At 58.2% G+C, this 27,600-nt stretch overlaps 3 protein-coding genes across 8 annotated transcripts; 1 reads left to right on the top strand and 2 right to left on the bottom strand.

Annotated features, from left to right (window-relative positions):
* Positions 1 to 437: 437 nt before the first annotated feature.
* Positions 438 to 8,104, bottom strand: KCNK4 (potassium two pore domain channel subfamily K member 4; the record flags this gene model as incomplete). 2 transcript variants are annotated; one of them, XM_082748240.1, is made up of 7 exons in its annotated part: positions 7,941 to 8,104; positions 6,196 to 6,461; positions 2,891 to 3,014; positions 2,611 to 2,771; positions 2,224 to 2,410; positions 1,573 to 1,712; positions 438 to 839 (listed from the first exon to the last, which is right to left on the bottom strand). In XM_082748240.1, the coding sequence occupies exons 2-7, from the start codon at positions 6,382 to 6,384 to the stop codon at positions 438 to 440; spliced, it is 1,203 nt and encodes a 400-aa protein (XP_082604366.1). In that variant the 5' UTR covers positions 6,385 to 6,461; positions 7,941 to 8,104. The 2 variants fall into 2 exon arrangements, with proteins under 2 accessions (XP_082604366.1, XP_082604365.1); XM_082748239.1 differs by lacking the exon at positions 7,941 to 8,104 and adding an exon at positions 7,699 to 7,714.
* A 1,493-nt stretch (positions 8,105 to 9,597) lies between these two features.
* GPR137 (G protein-coupled receptor 137) lies at positions 9,598 to 14,532 on the bottom strand. Of its 5 annotated transcripts, none has more exons than XM_082748244.1 (8): positions 13,929 to 14,532; positions 12,425 to 12,796; positions 12,291 to 12,340; positions 11,123 to 11,348; positions 10,870 to 11,019; positions 10,607 to 10,735; positions 10,373 to 10,491; positions 9,598 to 10,059 (listed from the first exon to the last, which is right to left on the bottom strand). In XM_082748244.1, the coding sequence occupies exons 2-8, from the start codon at positions 12,779 to 12,781 to the stop codon at positions 9,900 to 9,902; spliced, it is 1,191 nt and encodes a 396-aa protein (XP_082604370.1). In that variant the 5' UTR covers positions 12,782 to 12,796; positions 13,929 to 14,532; the 3' UTR covers positions 9,598 to 9,899. The 5 variants fall into 5 exon arrangements, with proteins under 5 accessions (XP_082604370.1, XP_082604371.1, XP_082604368.1 ...); XM_082748245.1 differs by lacking the exon at positions 13,929 to 14,532 and adding an exon at positions 12,981 to 13,757; XM_082748242.1 differs by having other exon boundaries at positions 12,291 to 12,796; positions 13,929 to 14,520.
* A 47-nt stretch (positions 14,533 to 14,579) lies between these two features.
* BAD (BCL2 associated agonist of cell death) lies at positions 14,580 to 26,143 on the top strand. Its single transcript, XM_082748268.1, has 4 exons — positions 14,580 to 14,698; positions 14,982 to 15,176; positions 24,885 to 25,078; positions 25,626 to 26,143. Exons 2-4 carry the CDS (start codon positions 14,990 to 14,992, stop codon positions 25,749 to 25,751), a joined length of 507 nt encoding a protein of 168 aa, XP_082604394.1. The 5' UTR covers positions 14,580 to 14,698; positions 14,982 to 14,989; the 3' UTR covers positions 25,752 to 26,143.
* The last annotated feature ends 1,457 nt before the right edge of the window (positions 26,144 to 27,600 follow it).

Below are 27,600 nucleotides of genomic sequence, written 5' to 3'. Positions count from 1 at the left end.
AAGCGTGGCCCTTTCGGGTGCAGGCGTGGGGAGGAGGGAGGAGGCCCCGGGAGGTGGGTAGAGGGTTGTCACAGGAGGCCTGGCTTGCCCGGGAGGTGGCCCGACGCAAGCACTCCCACACCCACGCGCGTCCCCGGAGCGCGCACGCCCGCAGCAGTGCAAACTGTTTTCATTTATTGATGCAGGCTTTTGAGGCACAGTCGTGAGGTGTGGTGAGGGACGGGCCCAGCCGAGACAGCGAGACAGAAAGCCTTGGGGGGGGGGGTCTGCAAATGGATGAAGTGAGGAGAGGGCCAGGAGCGGAGTGTGGCAGCCCGTAGCCTCCTCCGCAGGCCTCGGTCCGGTCGAGAGAGGCCTCTTTGGTCAAACAAGCAGAGCATGCCGGGGAGAGCGCAAGAACGAAGCCCTTGGAGAGGCCCGGGCCGGGGGTCCTGCCCCTATGCCGGCACGCCTCTTTCCCGCGGGCGCACTGGGCCCCGCGGCCGCGCGGGCTTCCGGGGAGGGTTAGGGGGGCGGCGGCGACCCCGTGGCGCGCGGGGCAGCGCGCAGCCGCGCTCGCTCTGGGTGTCGGAGGACTCGTCGATGAAGGCCAGGTTCTCGCTGGGGTAATCCAGCGCCGAGGCCGTGGGCGGGGTGGACGGGGAGGACGGGGAGGGCGGCTCGGCCTTCACCGGGAGCGGGGACGGGGGCCTGCCGGCGGGCTGCGCCGGGCACGGCGGCGGAGGCAGGAAGGGCCGCTCCTTCTCCAGCGGCGGTGGTGCCGTGGGCCCGACTCGCTGGGTCACCCGCGCCGTCACCGTGCCGGTCCAGCTGGCGGCCTGCGCCGTGAGGCCGCCCATCTGCGCGAAAAGTAAAGGCAGTCCTCGACCGCGGGGTCCTCGACCGCCTCTGAGACCCCGGGAACCTACCCCATCAGGCGCGGCCACCCTTTTCCCCCGGTCCTCCTATCTCAGCGCGCCAGAGAGGCGGAGGGGAGGGACACTCATCACCCAGCGACACACTCTCCTCTCCTCCGTCCGAACCTAAGAGACCTTTCCTCCAGGGGCTTTTCTAGAAAGCCCTGGGTTGATTTCAGCTACCCTTCCCGTGGCCCTTAGAGACCTTTGCGCTTCTCTCGAGCTCCATGGCCGGCGCGGCCAGCAGCGTGACATAACACACAGGTCGTCCAGTTAAATGTGAATTTCAGATAAACGACCAATAAAATTTTAATAGATGCATGTCCCTCCCGTGCAACATTTGGGATATACTTGCACTAAAATGTTACTTGCTATTTATCTGAAAGTTACATTCAACTGGGCTTCCTGCTTTTTTTGTTTTGGTTTTTTGTTTTTTCTCCCTAAATTTCTCAGCCCGGTTCTTGACAGCGGAGACAGAGTCCTCAGCAAACTGATCCAAGTTTAACCCTTTGCCCCCGGGCCGTGTGCACATGGCGGGGGCGGGGGGGGGCGTGGCGGCGGCACTCAGTCCCTGCTTTGAGAAGCCCACACTGTGGAAGGGAGGCCGACTGATCAACCCGCTGCTAGGGTACAGCGCATCAGCGGCACAGCGCAAGCGCCGACCCGGGGCGCCTACCTCTGCCCGAGTTCGTCGGGACACTACTCGCAGCCAGTTCCCGATGGTGGTGAGTACCGAGGCGAAGTAGGCCAGGCCGAGCAGGATCCAGAACCACACCAGCGGCTGGTAGGCTGCATTGCTCTGGTTGGGGCTGGCGCCTGGGATACCACCGGGGAGGCCAGAAAGATGTTGATTTGTGGGGCAGACTTTAAGCCTGTGAGCTCCTGGTTTACCTCCCTTCTTCCCAGTTCAGTGAGAGCATCCGCCTCCCCCGGGGCAATCAATCGGTGTGTGTGAACGCATGCAAGACGAGTGTGCATTACTTGAAAGTGTGCCAGATAAAAATACGCGAGTGAGTGTGCTCGCGCGCCAAAATGTGGGCATATGGGAGGGGCGCACATATATAAGAATGTGACACATAGGAGGGGCGCACTTAATTTATGTGTGAGCATGCATCGGGGTGCAGGCATGCCAGAATGTAAGGGCACATGAGCTGTTGTATCCGTGCAAAAACGTGAAGGTGCATTCCGCGAGGGCGCGTGGGGATTGGAGCAAGTGCCTGTGAGCGCCCACGCACCACAGGGAATTTGGAGGGAGACACAAGAGTGCAGGGTCCCTGGGCATGAATAAAGTAGATAGGGAAGTGCAGTGCAAGAAAGGTGGCCTCACCGGCCACATAGTCCCCGAAGCCCACCGTGGTGAGCGTCACCACGACGAAGTAGATGGCCTCCAGCTTGCTCCAGCCCTCCACGTAGCAGAACACGAACGTGGGCGTGAGGACAAAGAGCAGGCAGCCGATCAGCAGGAAGAGCACCGCCGATAGGATTCGCACCAACCCCGGTGGCACGTGCCACTTCTGCAGGGAGGGGCAACGGGTAGGAGGGACCCAAGACGTCGCCAAAACCTCCAGTCACACACACACCCACCGCCTCGTCGGGGCTCCAGTGCACGAGGCTCCCGCGTCCTTGAGGCCCGCGCGTTCACGGGCAGGGCGGGGACATAGGCAAGGGTAACACGCGCTCAGCGCGAGGGCGCGCAGGGCAAGGAACAGCTCACCAGGAAGATGGCTTCGATGTGACCGATGCCACGGCGCAGAGAGGAGCCCAGCCGGTCCCCGACCCCTGCCAGCAGGATCCCGAATAGCGGGATCCCCACCAGTGCATAAAAGATGCAGAAGAGGCGACCCGCATCCGTGCGCAGGGCCGCGTTGCCGTAACCTGGGCAGAGGGGCCGTGCAGGAAGTCTAGGGGCTGCCTGGCCTCCACTTCCTCCCACTGCACCTTCCCCCAGGAGAAAGCCCCTAGCCCCCCTCCACGTGCCCAGTCCCCTCCCCCACCGATGGTGGTGATGATGGTGCCCGAGAAAAAGAAGGCGCTGCCCAGGTCCCAGGCTGAGTGGTTGCTGTTACTGGAGGAGTTGATGTCAGGGTCCGCACCCCCTCCCAGAGCATCAGCCACATCCTGCAGGACAAGGCGCAGAAGGAGGAACCTCAGCCCTTCGTAACTGTCCTGGCCAAGCCCCTGACCCTCCAGTCTCCAGAGTGGCATCCTTCTTCCTCCCCCTCCCAGCTCTCCCCTTCCCTCCCGGCTTCCTGAGGATAGTCCCTTGGAGCAGACATTGCAAACTGGGGGGCCCAATTGTGTTTCAACTCCACATTGTTTTAGAAACATTTTAGCTGGGACGCCAGGGTGGGTCAGGCAGTTAAGCCAGTGGGTGGGACCCTTGATTTCAGCTCAGGTCTTGATCTCAGGGTCAGGATCTCAGGGTCCTGAGACTGAGCCCCCGTTGAGCTCATGCTCAGCAGGGAGTCTGCTTAGGATTCTCTCCCTCTGCCCCTTCCCCCCCACCCACCCACTCCTCTTGCAAGAGTGTGTGTGTGCTAGAGCGCTCTTTCTCTAAATAAATAACTAAATCTTTAAAAAAAAAAAAAAAAGACTTTCATTATCTGCCCCTTAATTTCACACAAAAGATTTCTAGTTTACAGAGATCAGGAGCAGACCTGGACCAGATTGCCTGGGTTCAAATCTCAGTGCTCTGTGACCCCAGAGGCAAGTTAACTCTCTGTGCCTCAGTTTCTGCCTCTGTCAGGAACAGACAATGCTGCTAGCGCCTACCTCAGGCAGTTGTGAAGAATTAAACTAACCCTTGTGCATTTAAGTTAGTCCCATGCCCAGTGATTTCCAACTTTCCACAGATTCCACCACTCCCATCGCCCCTAGGAAAGCTGAGTTTTAGTTCCTTGCCTTAGAAAAATCTGATGGAAGTTAGGGAACCTTTTTCCAGGAAGGCTCATATACCATCAAATTCTGTACCCAAGACTGGAAGGCTCATGGACACACAAACCCCCACCCAACCCAAACCCTGTGCTTACATAGTACGTGCTCAATAAATAGGAGTAAATTAATGAAATACCATGTGTCTGCCCCTCTTGCCACCTTGCAGGTCCCTTCAAGACAGAGTCTGTGTTGTCAGAGTGTCTGCCTTAAGTGACACAGATTTGAGAGCACAATGGGGGGTGGGGGGCAGAGGGGGCCGTTCCCCAAGGGGCACAGAGCCAAGGCACAGAGACAGTGGGGAAGATCAAAACCACATTCTGACTGCAATCCTCATTAGCAAGACCCATTCCAAATTAATCTTCCTAAAGTGGCAGTCCCAAATCCTCCATAGCTCACCACTGTCTGCCCCAGAAGAGTGTCCAAATTCCCAGGCCAGCATCTCAGCTACTTTTCATCTAGTCCCCACCTCCCCTTCCCCAGCCTTCTCTCCTGGGGCCCCATCTGAAACCCAAGCTGCAATGTGATCGTACCCCCAGATTTTCTGAGACATCCCACCTCCTGTAATAATAATTCTTAAATGAAGCCAAGAAGTGAAATGTATGATTAAGGTGATTTAAATTTTATTTTGCAAGACATTTCCAATAAATTTTCTACTTGGGGGGAAAAAAATCTCTCGTCATCCTGTGTGTTCTAATTTTTGCTTCGAATGACTAGGCATCTGCTAAATCCGAGTTCTGCAAAACACTCTGTGCCTTTCCAACTTCCACGCCTTTGCCCAGGCTGTTTCTCTGCCTGCAGGTCTCTTGCAAACCAATCACACATCTCTAAATTCTACCCTTCTCTCTTACCTGCCTCATTTCAATTACCAGCTCCTCCCAAAATCCCCCACCCCCACCCCATCTCCCTCCTTGCCTCCAGCACCTAGCTCAGAGCCCAGCATACAACAGGTGTTTAACAAAGAAGGAAGCAAGGAATGCTCCCTTTCCACTGAATCCTACAGTGATCTGTCCGTGGAACTGTCCCCCTATCCCAAAGTGACATCCTCTAGTGTAGAGCCTGCCTCTGTTACACCCCATAGCAATTTCCCTGCTCATCCTCTGGTGTAGTAGCACAGCACCTAGCACACAGTAGGTGCATAATTGCTGCAGGACTGCCTAGCTGTGGGAGAGAAAGCAGCTGTCGCCCACACTTCTAATTTCTGCCCTTCCTTTTCTTCTTTTTTTATCCAGGAAAAAAGCCTTTACATCGTGAAGATAAAATAGGTCAGACTCCCTCCCTCCCCCACTCTGCCCTGTGGTCTGGCCAGACACATCCTCCTGCCCAGGCCTCTCTGTGCCTCACTGGGCATCTGGAAGTGTCAGAGTCAATGTCAAGCAGCCTAAGTCCCAGCCCCACCCCACGCTCATCTCTGCTCCTGCCCCCCACCTTGGGAATCAGCTGGAACACTGGGGCCTCCAGGCCCATGGTTCCTCCCTCCAAAAGAAGAGGCAGGGGAGAAGGGGTACTCTTCAATTACTCTTCAAAGTAATAAACATCCACTTATTAAAGTTAATCCTTGGGTTGTTTATATGAAAGTGACTCAGAAATCACAGAAGCAACAAAGGTGCTTATGTGCTAGCACCCCAGGAGGCTGAAGCCCAGAACTTTCTTTAGTTACTGAACCAAACCTGAACCCACCCCTTCCTCTAGCCTCATCATAAACATGTGTCCTGGGGGAAAAGGGGTACCAAACCTGATATCCATGGTGGCAGGCTTAGGGCATCCTGGAACCCTCTGAAATGTGTTCTGACACCCTCTGAATCTAAGTGCATTTTTCCAGGGGGTAGGGGAGTATCCACAGTGTTCTTGGGCATCTCCAAGGCATCTGGGACTCCAAAGAAGTACAGAAACCAGTGTAAGGTGCCAGATTCAGTAAATAAAAATACTGCATGGGACACATGTATTTTTTAAAAGTATTCATTGCTTACTGGCTAAAATTCACAATTACCCAGGCACCTTGGGTTTCATCTGGCAACCAGGAACCAGTGCGTTAGGCCTGTGACAAGGTAACATATTTTGTGTGTACCAGCCACGTTTTCATTTCTTCCTTCACTGGTTCCTTTGCTCAACCACCATCACACGGAAGGAACCAGTCCAGGAGCTCAGTGCAAGGCCAGGAAAAGCAAGGCAGCCAAATGTCCCCATGGACACCATATTGAAAACACAGAGACCTGGATGTCAGCCTCCGTCCCGGATCCCTTGGCTGCACCCTTCCCTCACTGGGTGCCCATTGGAGGCGGCAAGCCAGTGCAGGGCCCCACTGGCAGTCAGCTCCTTTGGGGGGTCACGGATGAGTCCTGAAGGGGGTTCCTGCCCACCCACGAACCTTGATGAGGATCCCCAGGTCCTGGTCGCTCACACACGGATGGGCCCTCAGGAACTTCTCTCGGACCTCCCCCAGCTCCCTCTGGGCCTGCTGCTCGTGGGGCTGCTCCAGGGCCTGGAACACCAGGGCACCGGACACCAGGTAGAGCAGGACCAGTGCCAGCAGTGCCAGAAGCGTGGTGCTGCGCATGGCGCGCCCAGGGGCCCGTCCAATTCCGCTGCCCGCCTGGGGAGGCCGGGCAGGGGGCTCCTGGGGAGCTGCGGTCACTGTGGGTAGAACCAGGGATGCTGGGGTCAATCCCTCAGCCCGCCACCCCTCCGCCCTTTTCCTCCTCCAGCCCCCACACACCCAGAGGTCCTTGGAGCCCCCAGCCCTACTGCCCATAGATGACTTCTCTTCACGTCCCTCTGCCAGGACACTTGGTACCAGGGTACTCCCAGTCCCCACCTTTTCTGCCCCCCCCCCTTACCTCCATTGCCCGGCCCTCAGCCCCTGTCCGGGAACTCCGGGACATGAGAAGAGAAGAGGGCGCCGGGAAGGGAAAGGAAGGAGAGTGGAAGGGGTAAGAGAGACTGAGCCTGCTGAGGGACCCCCGGGGAAGCAAAAAAATGCCAGGGGGCCTGGAGGGGGCGTGAGGAACCGGCTCCGGAGCTGGAGGCTGAGGGGGCGCGGAGGCGCGCGCAGGGGGAGCGGGCGGAGAGGCCGGACCGCGCAGGGCGGGGACGGGGATGGCGGGTCCCGGCTCCTCCGCTGCGGCTGCTGCAGGATCTTCGCGCTTCTCTCCCCGCTCCCGCCTCTCCCCGCTCGGCCGCGAGCCGCGAGGGACCCGGCAGGTAGCCTCCAGGGTCTCCCAGTGTCCTGCGGGGCTTTCGAGGAACCCAGGGGCGGGTCCCGGTCGCCGCGCAGAGGCGAGGCGGGGCGGGGGTGGGGGCGGGGGTGGGGGCGCGGGGAGCGTGCCGGGTTCCGGGAAGGAACAGGGCGGGAGCGACCAGGGCCGGCCCCTGGGGTTAGCATCCTCCCGGACAGCAGTCAGCACCCCCCGGACAGCGGGCGGCGGCGCCCACGCGCACACCCGCAGGCACAAAGGCCCGCGCGCCCACGCTCCGCCCTGCCGCTCCCGCCCGCCCCGCCGCCCAGGCTGCACGCACACACTCCACCTGCACGCCCGGACCCCCCGGGGCCGTGCGCGCCGGGCCGAGGCACCCGAGGTCCACGCGCACGTGTGCACACACTCCGGTCCACACACCCAAGCCGCCGGGCCACCGCGCAGCGCCCGACACCCAGACACACTGCACACCCGCCGTTGGCTCCCACCTACTCCCGAGTCTTCAACGCTGACGCCCGGGAGCCTGCGGGCGGCGGGACGCGCTGCCGCACGACACCGGGAGGCGCCCACGCGAGGGAGGTGCGCGCCCCGCCCGGCCGGTCGCCCCCCGCGCACCCCTCCCTGCCGGAGAGTCCCGCCCGCGCTCCGCACTCCCTCCCGCGTCAGCCCGCACTCACTGTCGGCCCCGCTGCGGCTGCGGCTGCGGCTGCGGCTGCGGCCCGAGCTCCCGCGCGGCCTCGCCGGTGCCGGCTGGGCCGCGGAGGCGGCGGCGGCGGCAGGGGCGGAGCGGGCGGCCGCCGGGGCTGGGACCCCCCTCCCGCTGCCAGAAACCCCCTCCTTCCAAGCTTAACCCCTCCAGCGCCGCGCCTCCCTCCCTGCCGCGCCCTTGCCGCCAGCGCCGTGCCCCGCAGCCCCTTACCTGCGGCCGCCCAGCCCCCTAATTCCAGCGGGTCTCGGCAGGTGAGGGACAGAGGAACCCGAGACGGGTCGCCGCTGGGTCCGGCCTGGAGTCTCAGACTGGAATCCTGGTATTGTCCCGCCGGCCATCCAGTGTGGCCCGCGGCACGGCCCCGGCCTGGACATCTGCCGGCTCACCTCTCCGGACAGGCGCCACGCTAATCTCCCAGCATCTCCCAGGCCCACTACAGATCGGAAGGGCCCTCAACTCCCCGCCCCTGGGGACACCCTGGCCCATGGGCTCAGCACTCCTGAGGGAGGTGGCCCTGCGGGACAAAGGGTTAGGGATCCACTGAAACAACCTGGAATTGGCCGAGGTAGGGCTGGGACCCAGTTCTGGAAAGTCATGCCGGGGCACCTCCTACCTCTACTCCTGCGCCATCCCTTGTCCTCACCTCCGTGGCCATCGCAGCATGGAACCATCCCTCCCCCACAGCCTGAACAGCCAGGGCCCAGGCAGGCCTTGGACCTGCTCCCCTCTGTGTTTCCACCCACTTCTTGAAACCCTGAACTCTCCTAAAATTCTCCGGCCTGGGGTCTTCAGCCCCCACGGTGGGTGGCTTTAAGCCTGGGCTCTAAGGCTGACCACCCCCTACCAGCAGAGGGCGCAGATGCGGTTCGCAAGCTCCCCAGAGTCTCCCTGTCCCTACTTACAGAAAAGGCATGATTAATTCTCGCCTCAGAGTGCTGTTCTGAGCATTAAGGAGGTCACTATTTGTAAATGCTCAAAACAGAGGCTGACACACACAATAAAGTGTCTTACAAAGATTAGCAATCTTCATTTCAACAGAGAGTGGCTGTTCAGCTTCAAGCTGATTGTCCGTGTCAGATGCCCCGGCTGGAAGCCCTGAAGGCCCAGTGCCCAGGAGCATCCCAAGCGGAGAGTTTCAAGACAGGATCTGTGCTGGGCCCAGAACTCCGATGAGCTGTGATGGTCAGGCCCTCTGATAGGACAGGAGAGAGACCCTCTGATAAATGACTCCCAGCCACAGGACAGAGGTCAGCTCTGCCAATGCCATGGCAGTAGAAGGCAGTGACCGTGGTATTAGGGGGAGCCAGAGAAGGGGCCCTCGGGGCCATGAGGCAGGCACTGTGGGGGCAGCCCAACTCTTCGGCGAAATCCACACCTGGTGGAGGAGAGGGGAGGTGGGGGCTTCTCAGTCCCAGGCCAACTCCTTCATGGCCCTGGACCAATTCCTGGCCCAGAATGCCAGGTTAGGAGGATGACAGGGAAACAGGGTTTCCAGAAATCCCAACCCAGCAAGGGGAACAGGCCTAAGAGACCCATAATCACGGTGCCACTGGACCCTGGAGTGGGGGCATAGCTCCCTGACCTGGAGAAGAAAGGCTTCATAAAGGAAGTGACATCTGAAGCAGGATTTTGAGGCGAGAGTAGACATTTGTCAAGAGAAGAGGGCACTGGAGTGCGGACAGACTCTTCTGGCCTCCTTTCCCCTCTGACTGCAGGCTCCTCCCTCTCCCTGCCCACCAGCCTAGGTCAGGTAAGTGCCCCCGCCCCCCCCAGCCACACCCTGGGAGGGCCTGGGTCTGATCAGCCTTCAGCTGTACAGGCCGCCGTGTGAAGAACACAAAGGGGACAATAGACAAGACAGCGAACGGACGAGGGGCACAGACACTGTTTATTGAGTGACAGGTGCAGGAGAGGTAGGTGGCTCCAGTGCAGAAGTGGAGACGGCAGGTCATGCCAAGGTGCTGTGGGCATCTGGCAGCCAGGCCACGCCCCCCCATCCTAGGGGACAGCACAAGCTCACTATGACAGGAGTAGCAAGGAGCCGGCCAGGGGCAGAGGCGGCCACAGCCTCTCATGATCCTGGGCAAGAAGCGGCAGATGAACTTGGCACAGGGACCTGGGACGGGAGGACTAGGGTCTGGGGGTTCTAGCGGGGACAGTGGGAGGGCATCACGTCTGTGGGGTGGAGTAGAGACTGTGGTGGTGGCCACCTGGTCCCAGCACCTGGGAGAAGAGCAGAGGAGTGGTCCGTGTCTGGCTGCCTCCGCACCAGCCCGGCTCCCGCCCGATGGCGCCATACCAGCTGCCGGAGCCCAGGCTGCCCGACATGCTGCAGGCAGAGAAACAAGGATCAGTCCCAAGGCAGGCACCGGGGCCACAATCCCAAGATTTGGCGGAGGGAGAGAGGCTTATGAGCACACGGCCCAGGGCCTCCGCCTTTGCAGTACCTAGGGCCTGAACCCTCTCGACTATGGCAAACTGCAACTTGGGGTGGGAAGCAGAAGAGACCTCACCCAGTACAGACAGGAAGCAGGGGCGGAGCAGGGGTGGGGCGAGGGGAGAAAGTGACAGGACCAGGCTCTAGGTCCCCATGGCTCAATGGAGGGAGCTGGGAGGACCTGAAGCAGGGCCAGGGCTCCTACCTGGTGCTCTCGCTATGGCCGTGCTCCCAGGAGCAGCCCTCGTCCTCACAGTGCCCGGCCCGGTCAAAGAAGTAGGAACGGGAGCCAAAGACCTGCCCGTTGAGGATGCGGCTGGTGCTCTGGGGGAGGAAACCAGCATCGTGCTTTCTCCTGCCCCACCACTGGCTTCCCACGGCCCCGCCAGACCCTGGGCCAGGGATTCCGCGGCAACCACCCCTCTCTGCTGGCCCTCACCATGTCCTGCGGGGGTCGGTGCACCCGGAAGAAGCCCACCAACAGGGTGGTGGGCAGCAGCTCCCACACAAAGAGGATGAGGCCAAACACCAGGTAGCCTTTGTTCCCCAGGTCATTCACCAGATCCGCCTGTGGGAAGACAGTTTGTATCAATCCACAACTGTGCAGGGGGATGGGGGGGGTGGGACCCAGACAGAGTCGAGGCCAACTGGGGGCCAAGAGCCATGGCCACTAGGGAGGCAGCTGCTGTGCTGAATGCCCACCTGGTCAGAGACGTTGTACCAGTCATAATCGAAGGCATCCAGCCGACTCCGGGGGGCCAAGGCCAAGGCCGCCAGGTTGTAGCAGGCCCGGCTAGCGTAGAGCAGGACCATGGCGCCACCCATCGCAGCTGCCTGGCACACACTGGTCCCCTGGCACAGATGAAAAAAGAGACCCTCAGGGAGGGGAAGCTCCAGCTCCCTCTCTACCCAAAGTCCCCAAGGGACACCCGGGGATCAGGGCTTGTGGCCCTACCTTGGCCTCCAGGTAGATGCTGGTGGAGGGTGCCCGCCGGGCGACAAGGCAGAGGCAGGCAGCAAGAGAGAGTGCGCAGATAACAAAGAGGGAGTCGCTCACCAGGACTCGCACCAGCAGGAGGGCCCAGGGCTGTGCCCGGCGCCGGCGGGACAGCACAGCGCACAGCACGTTCACCAGCAGAAAGAGCAGCGAGGCCCCCACGAAGGCCCCTCGGACAGCCAGCCTGCAGCCCACAGCACAGTCAGCCCCAGGAAACCATCGCTCGCACTCACTGACACCCCCCCCAACTCCCTCAGAGTCAATCAGAATCAATCCAGACCAACCAATCTGAACCCTGGCTCTCCAGTTTCATAGATGGGGAAACCGAGGCCCACAGAGGTCAGACAGTGACTGACAGCTATGGTAGAGCAGAAAGAGCACAAGACTGAGAGTCAGAGACGTGGGGTCGGGGCGCTTGGGTGGTTCAGTCAGTTGAGGCTGAGTGTTTGCCTTTGGCTGCATTGTGATCCCAGGCTCCCTGCTCAGCGGGGAGTCTGTTTCTCCCTCTCTCTCTGCCCTTCTCCCCACTTGTGCACTCTCTCTCTCGATAATAAGTAAATAAAATCTTTAAAAAAGAAAAAAAAAAAAAAAGAAAGGGAAGAAAAGAAAAGAAAGAAACCTGTGTTCAAGCCCTGGTTCTGACTTCCACCAGATCTATGACCTTGAACATGTGGCTTTACCTGACCAGGCCTCAGTTTCTTCATCTCTCAGATGGGGATAATAACAGCCTCCCAGGGAAGTTGTAATAGTGTTTGTGAAAGCTCTTAATAAACTGGAAGACGTTATACAAACGACAAGCTTATCACCGCCCAAGGTCAGCCGCAAGTGCGGTCTGGGGCTTCTCAGGGCCGGAGCCTCCAGCTCTTCTTTCACCGGGGATGAGGCTGGGACCCTATCCCTTCACACTAGCATGGCTGTTTCCATCAATGCTGCCCTTCACAGGTGCAGTGCCTTTGCTGAGCTGTCTGTACCATGTGCCTAACTTTTCATGGCTCTATCACAAACATCTGCTAAATTGTCCCAGCCTTGGTACTGCACAGGGTCAGGGGGCAAGAAAGAAACAGACACCAGGCTGCTCCCTGCCCCCCTGGCCTGGGGGATTCGCCCATACATCCCATGTACTTACAAGCCTCGGCTCATCTCCGGCCGGCGCTTCGCCTTGGCCTTGAACACAACCTGGGAGCAGAGATGCCCATCATTCCTTTGGGCCCTTGTGGGCCTACCACCCCACAGCCCACCCCCACCCGTTACCATGGTTACCTGGGCAAAGTAGAGATTCATAAGTGTCAGGGTGAAGAACTGCAGGCAGACAGGGCAGCAGTAGAGAAGCCAAAAGGGCAGGGGTCCCAGACGGTTGGCTCGGGGGGTATCTCGGAAGTAGAAGGAGAAGAGGGTGGTGCGCAAGGCAGCCCAGAGCAGACAGAGTGCCAGGAACACTGTCTGATAGCTCAGACGCTTGTGCCCATAGAGAAGTACCAGCCAGAGCTGGGCATATACCGAGAAGAAGAGCAGGGCATACAAAGTGGTGTAGGCCGCAGTCAGCCCCAGGGTCACGGCGGGAGGCAGCGCAGGAACCAGCCCAGCAGCAGGCACCAGGCCAGACAGGTTACTCTCCATGTCAGGACAGGAGGCCTGAATCCCAGAGAAAGAGATGGAGGGGCTGGCAGGGGGCCAGGGAAATAAATATGGAGGGGTGGGGGTTGCAGGGAGCAGCGACAGAGATGGGGAGCTCAGGAGAAAAGAAACTGGAGCTGGCCAGGCCCTCCCCCCTCAACAGAGAGACCCTGCCCTTGCAGCGCAGCCCCAGCCCCCTTACTCTGGGGCGTGGAAGGACAGACCCTCTGGAAGGCAGAGGCGGGAAGTGGGCAGGATATCCTCCCTGGGCCAGTCCCAGAGCCAGGATGAGGGGGTGCAGAGCCTGAAGGACAGGGGTCCCTGGCCTTGGTCGTTGGAGTCGTCCCGGCTGGAGGGGGAGAGCCGGCAGATATCCTTCGGCTGAAGGCAGCGGCCGCTGCGGGGGACGCTCAACGCCCAGCTCTCCCCCCACCCCACCAAACCGGGGGTCTCTCTCCCCTCCAATAATCCGGATTGGGGGTGGCCTCTGCCTTCCGTCCTCGGAATTCTGGACGACGCTGCCCCGCCCCCACCCCCACCCCCCACAGCATCCACTCTCCAGCCTCGAGGGCCGGGAGGAGGCCAATGCCGGGTGCTCAGGACGCCGCTGGGGGAGCCGGCTCTGGTCGCTGGGACCCGGGGCTCCGGCTCCCCAGCTCCCCGGCTCCCGCTGCTCCGCCCCCTCCTGCGCCTGCGCCTGCGCGGGCGCCGTTCGCTACGCTAAATGCGGAGGGTCTGGCCCCCACCAGCTCCGCAGGCCCGCGCCGCGCCCGGCGCGGAGCCGTTCGAGAATTGGCGCGAGGTGCGCCGGAGGCGGACGCCAGGGGTTACTAGAAGCAGCGGGAGGCCGAGACGCTGGGGCGGAACCGCATCCGGCGGGCGCCCGGGTGGGCCGTGCCCGGAGCCACCTGCCCTCGTCTGTTTGGGGGGCCGCCAGTTCCCAGGTGTCTCCTCCCTATCCCCAAATCCAGATTGCGCCGCCCGGCCTGGGGGGCGGCAACAACTCCCCCTCACCCGCTCTCCGAAGGAAACTTCCGCCCACAGCCAAGATGGCCCCCGGGCCCCGCCCCCTGGGTTTAACCCGCAGGGCCCCGCAGTCCCGGGGAGGCACGCCCGCCCCACTCCCCGGCGGGCCGCCGTTCCCGCTCACCTGGCCGGCTGCCTGCTTCCGCGAGTCCTACGGCCGCCCTCAACGGGACCCCCTCTCCTGCGCCGGGGCAGTCATCCTGCCGGAGAGGAGGCTCCCTCGCTTATCTCGAGCTCTCCTGAGCTGGCGCGGAGTAGTGCCCCCGAGGCGGGCGGTGCGAGGTTTCCACCGTGGGGAAGAGGGAGCGGGACTTCCCGACCCGGCTACCCAGTCCACACGGAGCAGTGACAACAGCAACGACAATACCAGATCCAGATGAAGCAGGGACAACAGCAACAACACCTGCATCGACGGCTGAGCTTCAACTGAAGCCTTTGCAAAGTGCTTTCACCCACAGTAATCACTCGGTTTACAAAGTTGTCTGGCTTCTAAGGGAGGTGTCATTATCTTCATTTTACAGGAGTGGAGACTAAGGCCCAGAGGGGCTGAAGGGCTTGTCAGCAGAAGCTGGTCTCCAGGTTCCAAATGGGGACCCAGAGAATCCCTCATCTGCTCCCACACATGGCTCGGGCACAAGGAAGTCGGGAACTGAGCGGCGGGAGGCGAGACAGGGACCTAGTGGAACGACGGTGGGCAGGGAGCCTGTCCGCCGGCGGGGGCGGAGGCTGGGCCGGGGCGGCCACGCCCCCTGGCCAGCCCTAGTGACATTTCAAGAGCTGATTGGGCCGGGTCGGTGACAGTTCCCGTTGCCCGGGCAACTAGGGCCGGGCTCCCTCGGTACTAGAGGGAGGCGGCAGGCCCGGGTCAGGGGCCTCCTCGAGATCGGGCTTGGGGTAAGACTCGTGTGCCGCCACCGAGGGCAGGTTGGGCCTGGGTCTGAGTAGGGGACTGGGACTGCTTCACAGCACCAGGGCTCCAAAAGAGGAGAGTTCGGTCCTGTTTGGACAGGCTGAACGACCTGCCCGGCTAGGCTCAGTGGACAGATCTGGGCCTGGGAAGCAGGGTGAACGTGGGGTTCTAAGGTGGGAGAGGGAACTACAGTCATCTGCCCCTCCCTTCACCAGTCACCATTTGCCCCAGCTTGTGCCCTAACTACCTGCCATCTTGCCCCCACAGCCCAGAGCATGTTCCAGATCCCAGAGTTTGAGCCCAGTGAGCAGGAAGACTCCAGCCCTGCAGATAGGGGCCTGGGCCCCAGCCCCACAGGGGATCAACCCCCAGGCCTTGGCAAGCACCTGCAGACGGCCCCAGGCCTCCTAGGGGAAGCTGGTCACCAGCAGGGGCAGCCGGCCAGCAGCAGCCACCATGGAGGTAGGTACTCACCCCCCAACCACCTGCCTGTCCACCTTGCCCTGCAGCTCCCCACATCCCAGCTGCATCCCCACTAACTGGCTGGCTTCGAGTAAGTGCCTAACCTGTCTGCTCCTCAGTTTCCTCTTCTGTCAAACAGAGCAATTAATCCCACCGTTGTAGGGCTGTTGGGATGATACCAAAAATATATAGGAAGCACTTAATTATAGTGCCAGTGCATAGTAAATGCTCAAAGAATGTAGCTGTTAGCCTAGGACCAGCACAGAAATCACCTGGAGACAGAGGCGCCTGGGTGGCTCAGTCCTGCCTTGGGCTCCGGTCACGATCCCAGGATCCTGAGATGGAGCCCTGCATCAGGCTCCCTGCTCAGCGGGAAGCCTGCTTTTCCCTCTCCCACTCCCCCTGCTTGTGTTTCCACTCTCCCTGTGTCTCTGTCAAATAAGTAAATAAAATCTAAAATACGACAACACTACTTTTACATAACAAGAAAGATAGATGGAGGAGAAGGGGTCTGGACACACTCAGCGAGGGGACCCAGTGCTGAGCCGAAAGAAAGGATGTCCATCCAGTGTCCACTGGAGGAATGGCAGCCATTTCTCCCCAGTGTCCACCTCCCCAGTGCCCACCCCCGGTCTTGGCACCTAGAACAACCATAGAGATCTTCTGTAAACAAAACACCTATCCTTAACATCATGAAGCCAGAAAAACCACTACCCACAGGCTCAAGAACAAGAAGGCTTACGAAGTCCTCCTCCCCAGCCCGCGCGCACACACACTTTGTCAGACTGAACCCCAAAGACTTTCTTTAACTCCTTTAGCGTCCAGATCTTTGCACTTGGCTGCTCTCGGCTTTCCACCAGGCCTCGTGGTTCCTCTTCACCTTCAGTATCCAGGGCTTCACTTGTGCCACGTGCTGCCCCAGCAGCCAGGGGGTACATTAGTGAACAAAAGAGATAAAAGTCCTTGCTCTTTGTGGTGCCTCCAGGTTCTAGTTGAGTGGGAAGAGACAGGCCATCAACAAACAAACAAATGCTGCCCTGCGGTGCGGTGCGGTCCTGGCGGTGCCAGAAGCATTCTCTACTTTCTCTCTGGATCCCAAGTACCAGAAGGCTGGGGGAGTGACTCTGCCGGAGGTGGTCAGGGTCAGCCCAGCGTGGTAGGAAGCAAGGTTAGAAGGGGGTGAGAGGTGAGCCCTGCCCCTGTCCCCGGAAAAACAGATCCTGACTGGAAAAATATCCCAGCCTAGGGAAGGGCCAATGCAAACACCCTGAAGGCAGGACACAGTCTAGGTCACTGAGGTGGGGGGGAGAGGTCAAGATGCCTCAGGGAAGATGAATGGTGGGTGGAGCATGTGGGCGGGGCCTGGAAGGCCTGTGCCAGGACATTGGCTTTCACTTTGAGTGAAAACATGGGGGAGGACCGGGAGCAGAGGCAGGGCTGTCTGATACGGAATCAAGAACCTCACCAGGGCCTCTGTGTTGGGACTAGTATGCAGTGGGCAAAAGCAGCCCCGTGGGGGTGCTGCAGGGGAGGCTGCTGGGAGAGTCCCAGTGAGAGAGGATGATGACTTGTGCCTGTTGGAGGCAGAGGAAGTGGTACACATTTATTTTGCAGGTAAAACTGGCAGGATTTGCCAACAGACTGGGTGTGGGGGTGTGCAGTAGAGAGAGGAATCAGGGAGGGCCTCGAGGCATCTGGGCTGGGCACCTGGAGGACCCTGCCCTTGACTCTGATGGAACTACAGCCAAATCAGGAGCCTGGTGTGGGCCAAGTGAGGGTAGGGGGGCATCCTGGGCAGCCGGTTGGATAGGCCCAAGAGGGATTTATACACCTGGGAGTTGTCAGTCCCAGAGGTAGTGTTCTCTGAGGCCTAGGCAGCCAGTGTAGACAGTGGGGGGCCTGGTCTGAGCCTGGGGCCTTGGCCTTCAGAGGGAGGCAGCAGGGAAGAAATTAGCAGCAGGATAGGAGGGAAACCAGGAGCTGGCAGGGCCCACGCAGCAGGGGATTGCTTCTGGCTGGAGATCTGGGAGAGGGCCTTTGGAGTCGCCAACACACGCCGTTGCAGTTTGGGTGAGGAGATGGGGGGAAGGCTGAGGTCAGTTCAGAAGGGAAGGATAATGGGAAGAGAGGTGGAGACAGGGGAGCCCCCTTTGGACAGCGGTGCTCCAGGAAAGGGGTGCAGCGAAGACCCAAGGAGGGGGTGGTGTTTTTGTTGCTGTTGTTGTTTTGTTGTTTAAGGGGAAAGAAAATAGCTTGTCTAGAAGCTGAGAGGGGTAATCCAGGAGCCAAGGAACTACCATATGAGGTAGGAGAGAAGGGACACTAACTAGAGAGATGTCCTCGAGTAGGACACTGGGGTCTGGCACCAGGGGAGGGCTGGCTCAGCTAAATGCGAGACAGTGGACAGGAGTGCGAGGTTGTGAGTAGATAGGAAGTAGAAGAAGTTTCTCTTTCTCTCTCTCTCTCCTTTTTTAAGATTTTATTTATTTGACAGATGTGAGAGAAGGAATACAAGCAGGGGGAGTGGGAGAGGGAGAAGCAGGCCTCCCACTCAGCTGGGGGCCTGATGCGGGGCTCTGTCCCAGGACCCTGGGATCAGGACTTGAGCCTCGAAGGCACACGGTTAACAACTGAGTCACTCAGGGGCCCCAGCAGAAGTTTCTCTTGGGGGTGCTGCCAGTTTCTCCAGGAAAGGGTGGGACGAGAGCGGATCAGTCTTGAAGTGGCCATCCATCCCCAAGCGCAGAGTATGCGGGGTGGGCGGGGCAATGTCAAGGGCGCCAAGTCGCCAGTTTCTTTTTTTTTTTTAAGATTTTTTTTTTTTTTTTTGACAGAGAGAGATGACAAGCAGGCAGAGAGGCAGGCAGAGAGAGAGGAGGAAGCAGGCTCCCCGCTGAGCAGGGAGCCCGATGTGGGGCTCTATCCCAGGACCCTGAGATCATGACCTGAGCCGAAGGCAGTGGCTTAACCCACTGAGCCACCCAGGCGCCCCTAATTATAAACTTTTTTTTCCCCCTAAAGATTTTGATTGTTTATTCAAGAAAGAGTGAGTGAGAGAGAGAACATGAGTGGCCAGGAAGGGCAGAGGGACAGGGAGAAGCAAGACTCCCTGCTGAACAAGGAGCCTGAGTGGTACGAGAGATCCCAGGACCTTGGGATCATGACCTGAGCAGAAGGCAGACGCTTTTTTTTTTTTTTTTTAAGGTTTTATTTATTTATTTATTTTCTTATTTATTTGTCAGAGACAAAGAGAGACACAGCGAGAGAGGGAACACAAGCAGGGGGGGTGGGAGATGGAGAAGCAGGCTTCCCGCTGAACGGGGAGCCAGATGTGCGGCTGGATCCCAGGACCCTGGGATTATGACCTGAGATGCTTAACTGACTGAGCCGCCCAGGCACCCAGGCCATGAATTTCAGTGGAGGCAGCATGGCTATGCTTTTCTTCAGCCTGGGGGTCCAAGGGGCCAGCTGGGAGTTAGAGTTTAGCCAGAGCTGTGCCTGACTCAGCCCAGCTGCGGAGGGGTGCTGGAGGGTGTCTGCACAGAGAGGCAGTGGTCTCGGTGTGGGGTATAGCCTGGCTCTGGGAGTTCTGGCATCATTAGAGTGGGCTTCTAGGGGAGGGAGCCAGCCAGGTAGAAGCTGCGAGGCTTAGGATGGAGTTCCTGAAGCTTCTCTCCCGGGGAAGGAGGGAGAGGCTGGAAAGCAGAAGGGCCACTTGGGTCCTGGGAGTGAACGGGTTGGGACTGGAGGAAGCTCCTGCACCAGTGAGTGTGTAGCCTGAGGGCGGGGGCGCCTCCCCAAGCTCCAGACCCTTCCCTGAGGAGGACAGCAAGGGAGAAAGTAGCCATTGACGGGAGTTCTTAAACTTTTGACTTAGTTTTATTTTTTTAATTTAAATTCAATTCATTAACATAGATTGTATTATAAGTTTCAGAGTTGGAGGTCAGTGACTCACCAGTTGCATATAACAGGGCTCATTCCCTCGCCCAGGTACCCACTCCCCCCACCCACCTCTGGACTTAGTTTTCCTTTTTCCTTAAAGATTTTATTTATTTATTTGACAGAGATCACAAGTAGGCAGAGAGGCAGGCAGAGGAGGGTGGTAGGGGAGGAGCAGACTCCCTGCTGAGCAGAGAGCCAACACCGATGCCTGGCTGAGATCATGACCTGAGCCGAAGGCAGAGGCTTTAACCCACTGAGCCACCCAGGCGCCCCTGGACTTAGTTTTCAGTGCCTAAAAAGCAAATGATTTTCCCAGAAAAGATCAGCAAGGTTGGGGAGGGGGGGATTGCTCTTTGGGAGCCACAGAGCCCCTGCCCCCTCCAGGCCCGCCTTGTCCTGTCACTCTGCACATTCCCTGACCCCTGGGCCCTGTGGGAATGGATGTGTGCATGTCCCCAGGGCAGAGACTGTGACACCTTTTGTGCTGTGACAGCCCCAGCGCATAGCCCAGGGCCCTGGACAGGTAGGTGCACTGGGAACAGGAACAGCAGCGGGGAGTGTGTGTGGATGGTGGGGAGGGAGGCCAGACCACAGGATTCAAACACCTCCTCACCCTCCCTTAGGGGGCTGAACTTGAGCGGGCGAGTTAACTGTCTGCCTCAGTTTTCTTACCTGTAAAGTGAGAATAGAAACTCGTCTTCCCTTCTTATGGGGGGGGATCTGATCAGTTAATATGGGAAACGCGCTGGGGCACCTGGGCGGTTCAATCAGTTAAGTGTCTGCTTTCTGCTCAGGTCATGACCCTGGAGCCCCAGGATCTAGCCTCCGCATCCGGGCTCCCTGGTCAGGAGGGAGTCTGTTTCTCCCTCTACCCGTCACCCTGCTCGTGTTCTCTCTCACTCTCTCTGTCTCTCTCTCAAATAAATAAAATCTTCAAAAGAAAAAGAAAAAGCTTCGCAAAAAAAAAAGGAAAAGTGCTTAGAAACAGTGCCTGCGGGCGCCTGGGTGGCTCAGTGGGTTAAGCCTCTGCCTTTGGCTCGGGTCCTGATCCCGGGGTCCTAGGTTCCAGCCCCACATCGGCTCTCTGCTTAGCTGGGAGGCTCCTTCCCCCTCTCTGCTTGTAATCTCTCTCCTTCCTCTGTCAAATAAATAAATAAAAATTTTTGTTTTTAAAAAAAAAGAAAAAAGAAAAAAGAGACAGTGCCTGGCACAGAGGAGCCTTTGCTGTTCTTACGAGACTGCAACAGTTGTTGCCGTTGTTGTTGTTAATTTTTATTTATTTGTTAGAGAGCATTCAGGCAGGGAGAGCCAGAGGCAGGGAGAGAAGCAGGCTCTGCACTGAGCAAGGAGCCTGATATGGGACTTGACCCCAGGATGCTGGGATCATGACCTGAGCCGAAGGCAGTCACTCGACTGACTGAGCCGCCCAGGCGCCCCTGTTGCTCTTGTTGTTAATGTGAATTGTTGGCCCAAACCCTGAGCAGAGCTGAGGACTGCCATAGACATGGACAGCCCATGCCTCCTGATAATGGACACAGAAAGGTTAAGTTAGAACCAGAATGTAAAGACCTTGAAAGCCACACTAAGGAGTTTGGACTTTATTTCCTTGGCAATGGGGAGCCGTTGAAGGTTTCAGGCAGAGGACAGACACAGTTGGATTTAGGGCAAGGGTTGGCAAACCACAGCCACAGGCTAAATCCCTATTTTTTTTTTTTTTAAGATTTTATTTGTTTATTTATCAGAGAGAGAGCACAAGCAGGGGAAGAGGCAGGGTGGCAGGCAGAGGAAGAGAGAGAAGCAGGCTCTCTGCTGAGCAAGGAGCCCGATGCGGAACTCAATCCCAGGACCCTGGGATCATGACCTGAGTCGAAGGCAGCGGTTTAACTGACTGAGCCACCCAGGCGTCCCTAAATCCCTATTTTTTTTTTTGTCAGCCTGTGAGCTAAGAATGGTTTTGACATTATAAACATTTTAGTGGAATACAACAACGCAATTATATATTGTTCATGGCTTCTTTCAAGCAATGACCACAGAACTGAGTAGTTGTCACAGAGACCGTGTGGCGTGCAGTAGCCCAAAACATTTCCTCTCTGGCCCTTTACCGAAAACATTTGCCAGCTTCTGCTATAGAGTTTTTCTGATTCAGCAGCTCCGAGCAAGATCGGGTGTGTTCTTTGCAGGCCAGTAAGGGATTTCTGTACCCCAGATGGCTTTAGGGTAGACAAGGAGCCTGGGCTTCCTGCAGGTGCTGGAACCTAATGGGCCCCACGCACATGCTCAGCTTGGGCCACCAGCCTGGCTGCCTGCTGGGGGTGGGAGGCAAGCAGTGGGTGAGCCCCTGCAGGCAGGAGAGCAGGATTCAAACCCCGAGTTGCCCGATGACCAAGCTTCACTGCCTCCGGCTGCCTGGAACATCAGCATTTTGATCAAGTGTGTAAGGATGCTCTTGAAGCGTCAACTTAGATGTGTTCTGCTGCCACCCACTTACCCAGAGGCCCCACTGGTAAAGAATTTAAATTTTTGCTGGAGCTTGGGGCCCCTCCCACCGGAGGTCCCTCCCTCTCCCCACACCCCAGCCTCAGGCAACCTGAAAGGGTGGTGTGTGTGGGCAAGCCTGAGCACCCACCCTAGCTCTCGCCCAGGCAGGAGCTGCTCCCTCTCCCTCCCACCTCACTTCCCCAGAGTAGGGAGAGGCCCCTTCGGTCTAGCCCCGGGATGTGGGAATGTGCCAGGTGAGAGCTGATTGGAGAGTGAGATGGTTCAGAGTGAGCATGTCCACTGCCCCAGGGAGTTCACAGAAAATTCCTCAGGTTTTTTTTTCCAGTACAAAGAAGGACACTTTTAAAAGCTCAGTTTACACGTATGGTTGTCATTCTGATGGTAGCTGGCTTGGCATCACGAAATCCACCGCTTTGGCGGAAACAGCTTGCCCCAGAGGATAGGTTCCTGGTCGGGCTGACACTCACGGAGGGCCCAGAGATGCCTTCCCTGAGTGGCACCCCCAAGGTGGCCTGTGAGGCGGATGTTGGGAACTTGGGGCATGACCATTAAGAACACAGGCCCTGGAGCCAGACTGGTTAGGTTTGGATCCCAGCTCTGCCACCTACAAGCTGGGTGACATCAGGGAAGTGACTTAACCTCTCTGGGCCTTAGTCTTCTCCGTAAAATGGGGACAGTGAGGAACCTTCCTCTCAGGGTGTAGTGGGGACGTAATGAATTGATTCAGGTGAAGAACTGTGAGCCTGACTGACATGGCCAGTGCTCTTCTGATTTCCCGGCGGGGGGCATGGCATCCAGACCAAGTGGCCACCCACAAGTCAATTGCTTTCTGACTTTCTCGGACCTGGCGTCTGTCAAGTGTAGGGGTTGTGCGCTTTCTTAAAAGCTAGTGAAGGAGAATAGCTGACGTTCCTTGAGCCCTTAAGTGGCCAGGAGGGTGTGCCCGCCGCAGGACCTCTGGCAACTTCCTAACCTCTAGGTGCCTCCACTTCTTCCTCTGTAGCATGAGTAGGGGGGTGGGGGTTGGGACTTTGCCTCACTGGGAAGCTGGGAGGTTTCAGGGTGTAAAAGGGGTCAGAACCTGGTTCTCTCCTTGTCTCATCTGTTATTGGGGTGGTCCTGGGAGACGGGGACTGCCCCCATTTATTTATTTTATTTTTTTATTCTTTAAGATTTATTTATTGGAGAAAGAGCATGAGTGGGGGGAGGGGCAGAGGAAGAGGGAGCCTGGGATCATGACCTGAGCCAAAGGCAGACATTTAACCCCCTAACCGTGTGAGCCACCCAGGTGCCCCCCCCCCTTTTTTAAGATTTTATTTTATTAGAGCGTGAGCTGGGAAAGAGGCAGATGGAGAGGAAGAGGCAGACTCCACACTGAGCAGGGAGCCCCATGCAGGGCTAGAGCTGAAGGCAGACGCCCAACTGACTGAGCCACCCCTGCCCCCATTTCATAGAGGAAGACACTGAGGCCCCAGTAGGAAGGGCCCAAGGTGGAGCATCTGGATGGCCCCGCAGTGGGGCTCCTACTCAGCATGCCCCACCCCCTGCCCAAGAGCATGCACTCTCTTCCTCTTTCTCTCTCAAATAAATAAATAGAATCTTAAAATAAAGGAGTGGGGGCTAAAATCACAAAGCAGGAAATTAAACTGGTTGAGGGGGGGCCCTGCCTCTGCCCCGCCCCCACACCCCACAGAACTGGATAAGGGCTCAGTGGGTGGGCGTGTCCTTGTCAAGGGTGTTTCTGTTCCTGACTCTTCCAGCCTGTATCCCTAGTCCTGATTTCTGATTTAGCTTCCTGTTCCCCACTTCCACCTCACTCCTCAGAGGCCTCGCGGTGTTCCTGCCCGACCTCGGGCCTGGACTTCCGTAAAGCTCAGAACAGCCAGGAGCTCGGACCACCCTCTTAGCCTAGGCCTTTCTGGATCCAGTACCCTCTTCCCTTCTTAGCTTTCTTAGTCCCGTCTCTGGAACTGGGCCCCTTGGAGGCCCTATGGCCCCTGAAAGTGACCCACAGGGCTTTGCATAAGGTCCTCTGGGAGAGGCTGAGACACCGTTTTGCCATGGCTTCTGAGCCTAAATCTTACTTCCTCAATGCCTTTCCTAACAGATGGGCCTTGCTGGGGGCCCTGAGAACCTTCCCCTGCACCACTTCCCTGCTGGCTTTCACGGTACTAGGTAGCTCTGGGTTTTTGCTCCTGGGACTGGTTCTAGGTCTTTGTTGGTCTAGATTTGGGGGTGGGTGTTGATGGGAGCGGAGGAACGGCACACAGTACACAGGTCAGACAGACTAAGAACACAGGAGAGGTGACCATGAAAGACAACTTGTCGTGTACTTCCAGTTTCCAGAGCACTTTCACGTTGTTTTATGTGACCTTTCCACTGCCACTGGTAGTCAGGGACAGGTCCACCCCTACACGGGTAAGCACACTGGCTCAGAGCTCAAGGGTGGTCTGATAAGGGAAGAGGTGTAGCTCATTTATTGATCACTGGGCTCCGGAAGTCTAGAGACTTCCAACCTGAGAACATCATACTGTGCGACTGTGGACAAGTCTCCACTCTCTAAGCCTCTGTCTTCTCGTCTGTAAAATGGAGGTCGTGTTAGGACTCCCTTCTTAGGCTGGTTGGGAGCATGAGGGAATTCCCAGGGCTGGCACATAGTAAGTGCTCCATAATCATTACCTTAAAAAAAAGTCAACAGACCCTTCCAGACTCTTCAAAGCAGGTGTTTTGGGAGGTACAGACATGCTGCTGACAGGTCCTTGCTCTCCAGGGCCCAAGGCCTCCCTAGGCCACAACAGTGAAACAAATGGGTCCCAGCAGGTCACTTGCAGAGCTGGAGTTCAGCCCTGCCTAAGGCAGGAGATCTCATCCAAGTGATTGATTTCCTCCAAGGACTGCCCTGAGGCCCCGTGGCCTTGCGCTGATAGCTATGCGACTTATGCCCGTATTTTATGACTTATGCCCTTATTTTATGGCACGGACAGCAGCAGAGGTCATTTAATACACTAAGGGCCTGGCCCATTATTGGGGCTCAATTAAGATTTATGGGATTAATGAGAAGTTAATGCGAATCTTCACAAAAGCCCCACGAGCTTCTCTCACTTTACGTATGAAGGAACTGAACTGGGTCTCGGAGGTACATTGAGGCACCTGCCAAGCTACTGGGCACCCAGGGACATCAGCGGGCGGGGAGCTGGTGCCGAGGGCTTTGGCAAAGCTGGAGGCACAGAGGAGTGGGGACTCATGCCGCCTCCGTTCCCTGTGCAGGCGCTGGGGCTGTGGAGACGCGGAGTCGCCACAGCTCGTACCCCGCGGGGACCGAGGAAGATGAGGGGATGGAGGAAGAAGAGCTTAGCCCTTTCCGGGGGCGCTCGCGGTCAGCGCCCCCCAACCTCTGTGCGGCACTGCGTTATGGCCGCGAGCTCCGGAGGATGAGCGACGAGTTCCAGGGCTCCTTCAAGGTGAGCGCTGGCCCCAAAGCATGTCGGGATCTGTAGTTCGGGGCACCCCACCCCACCCCACCCCGCCCCGGGCCACTCTTCCTGCGTCCTAGTGCCTGCCGGTATCTGTAGTCCGGACCCAGGGTCAGAAGGCCAAAGCGCCAGAGTTTCCGGGATGCTCGGGGCGCGAGGCATGCTGGTATTTGTGCTCGCGATCGGCCCCTTTCAGATATCCGGGTTCTTTGGTCTCCGGTTCAGAATTACTTAGTGCTTGAATTGCCGTTCGGGCTTCGAGGCTAGGTCTCGGGCTCTGATACTCGCAAGGTCTTAAGCGTTCTCCCCCAGCGCCCCTGGCAGGGTGCGTCTGGGATCTAACCAGTCCCATTTCTGAGGGCCCAAGCGACCCTTGGAGCTCCCGTAAGTGGTGAGGAGGCCACTCGTACAGGGCATGCGGGGAGCTATGGTTTAGGGCCCCGGGCATCTCAGCGGTGGGATTCCAGAGGTGGAGGGCTCCGACTTGGGCTGCCACGACAGGCTAACTCATTTAACCCTCTCTTCCCACCCGAAGGGGCTTCCTCGCCCGAAGAGCGCAGGCACAGCCACGCAGATGCGACAGAGCCCCAGTTGGACGCGCGTCATCCAGTCCTGGTGGGATCGGAACTTGGGGAGAGGAGGCTCCGCCCCCTCCCAATGACCCGTCCCACAGCCCGAAACCCCCCCCTTTCCCGGCGCCGCCGGCGGCCATCTTGGGTGTGGGCGGAAGTCTTTTCCGCAGGCTTTATGCAAGAAAAAGGATCAGTCCTTTCCTTTTCGAAGGAGGTGATCTGACCCAAAGCCCGATTTCCTTCCGGTGTGTACGAAGAGCACGGAGGGGTTTGTCCTCGTCGGAAGTTTTGAAGTTTTATCAGCTCTTAGCCGCCGGAAGTGGCCCTGTGACCCCGCCCCCGGCGATGGGATACCCTCATCGTCTGCAAGTTGCAATTCGAAGAAGTCCTGACTTCTCACCAGAACCCTTTCCTCCGCGGTGTCGCTGGGGGCCATCGCTTGCAGCGACATGTGCTTAATAAAGCCCGCGTTTTGCGCCGAGTCTTCTCTTTCCGTCGCTTGGGGCTTCGCAGGCAGGGGCAAGTGCTAGCACTGGCATTTTCAAAAGAAGTCTTCGCTTTACACATAAGAGAAAGTGAGGCTCTTTTTGAGCGACTTACCCTGGAACCGAGACCGGGAACGGGTCCAGGCGGCAACCAGAGAGCCAGGGCTTCTTGGCCTCCGGAAAGCAGAGCGCATCGGGGCCTTGGGACCTGCAGGTCCTTATCTCTAATATGATAATTGGGAACTGCAGGCCGGCGGGCCGCCGGAATTCCGCGCTCTGCAAACCGTGCCGCCGGCCCCCAGGGAGGGTCATTTGTTCCTATTTGGGTCAGCCCTTTCAAACAGCTACTGTGTGGCCGGCCTGGGGCCAGCTCTGCTCAGGGAACTGGCAGGGACGCTCAGAGCGGGTGAGGGGGGCAACGGGAAGGTTGGGCCCAGGGTTGTGACTGGACTGGTCACAGAACTGGAGCTTCATCAGGGCTTGGGAGCAGAGCTCGGAGCTCAATTCCAGGAAGATTTACTGGCGCCCCCTATAGACCAGCTAGCGCTTGGTACAGGGTGTACAGAGCTGAATTACGCCACAGCTCCTCAAGCTTCCTGGCAGGGGGAGTACCAGGCTCTCAGAGTGGAGTTACCGCCAGCTGAGTGCTGTAATAGGGACTCAGAACCGGGGTGAGGGCGGCTCCCTCCCGCAAGGCAAAGTCCGGGAGGGCTTCAGGGAGGAGGTGAGTTAGCCCTGGGAATTGAAGAGCGATATGGAAGAGGGAACTGTCATTCCCTGTAAAGAGTGGACCCATGGAAGGATGGGAGCGGGGAGCAGCAGAGGCCAGGATTCTGAGGAGGCTGGAATGTCATCCCGGGAAGTTTGGAGCTGAGCTTGGACTTTGAGGACCCAGGGACTGACATGGAGTGTTTCTACAGGTGGCGGCCAGCCAAATTAGGAAGAGAAGCCTTGGTGGCTGAGTGGCCTGGCCACAGAATAGAGTAGGCCAGTTTGGAGACAAGACCAGGCCTGACCACAGAAGTAAGGAGGGTTTGGGCTGTGGTATTAACCCTGAGGGAACAGGGCAAAGGGGAGAGGCCCCCAGCCCAGAGCAGGGCTGGCCCTTTCTCTATCACCTCCCCACCCTGTCTGTTTGCCTGAGGCTGCAGCAAAAACAAAGAAAGAAAACACTCAATTGGCAGGAGATAAGCCCAGATAAGAGGCTGCCTTCCTCTGGAGGAGGGAGGCCGTGAGGCCGGGAAGCGAAGCGCCAGGAAGCCGGGAGAGGCCTTGAAGAAGTGCCAGCCTGAGCTCCTGAGCCTGCAGCAGAACCCAGCCGCACCCTCACAGCAGGGTCTGTACCACTCCACGCTGGCTGTCCCAAGGCCAAGACAGTCTGCCACAGAGGGTCCAGGCCCGCCTTGCCTCTGGGTCAGGACATCCTGACTTAGCTGTGGCCTGGCACCTGTGA

The sequence above is a fragment of the Mustela nivalis genome (genome assembly GCF_964662115.1).
Source record: "Mustela nivalis genome assembly, chromosome: 9".
Taxonomy (NCBI): Eukaryota; Metazoa; Chordata; class Mammalia; order Carnivora; family Mustelidae; genus Mustela; species Mustela nivalis.
This window is presented reverse-complemented; position numbering and strand designations above follow the sequence as displayed.

Coding starts and splice junctions, on each gene's coding strand:
- GPR137 (XM_082748242.1), bottom strand. CDS start 12,781: ATGGAGAGTAACCTGTCTGGCCTGGTGCCTGCTGCTGGGCTGGTTCCT. Junction 11,349..12,290: donor CCGGAGATGAGCCGAGGCTT/GTAAGTACATGG, acceptor TGTGGGCTGCAG/GCTGGCTGTCCGAGGGGCCT. Junction 10,492..10,606: donor ACCGACCCCCGCAGGACATG/GTGAGGGCCAGC, acceptor TTCCTCCCCCAG/AGCACCAGCCGCATCCTCAA.
- BAD (XM_082748268.1), top strand. CDS start 14,990: ATGTTCCAGATCCCAGAGTTTGAGCCCAGTGAGCAGGAAGACTCCAGC. Junction 15,177..24,884: donor CAGCAGCAGCCACCATGGAG/GTAGGTACTCAC, acceptor TTCCCTGTGCAG/GCGCTGGGGCTGTGGAGACG. Junction 25,079..25,625: donor AGTTCCAGGGCTCCTTCAAG/GTGAGCGCTGGC, acceptor TCCCACCCGAAG/GGGCTTCCTCGCCCGAAGAG.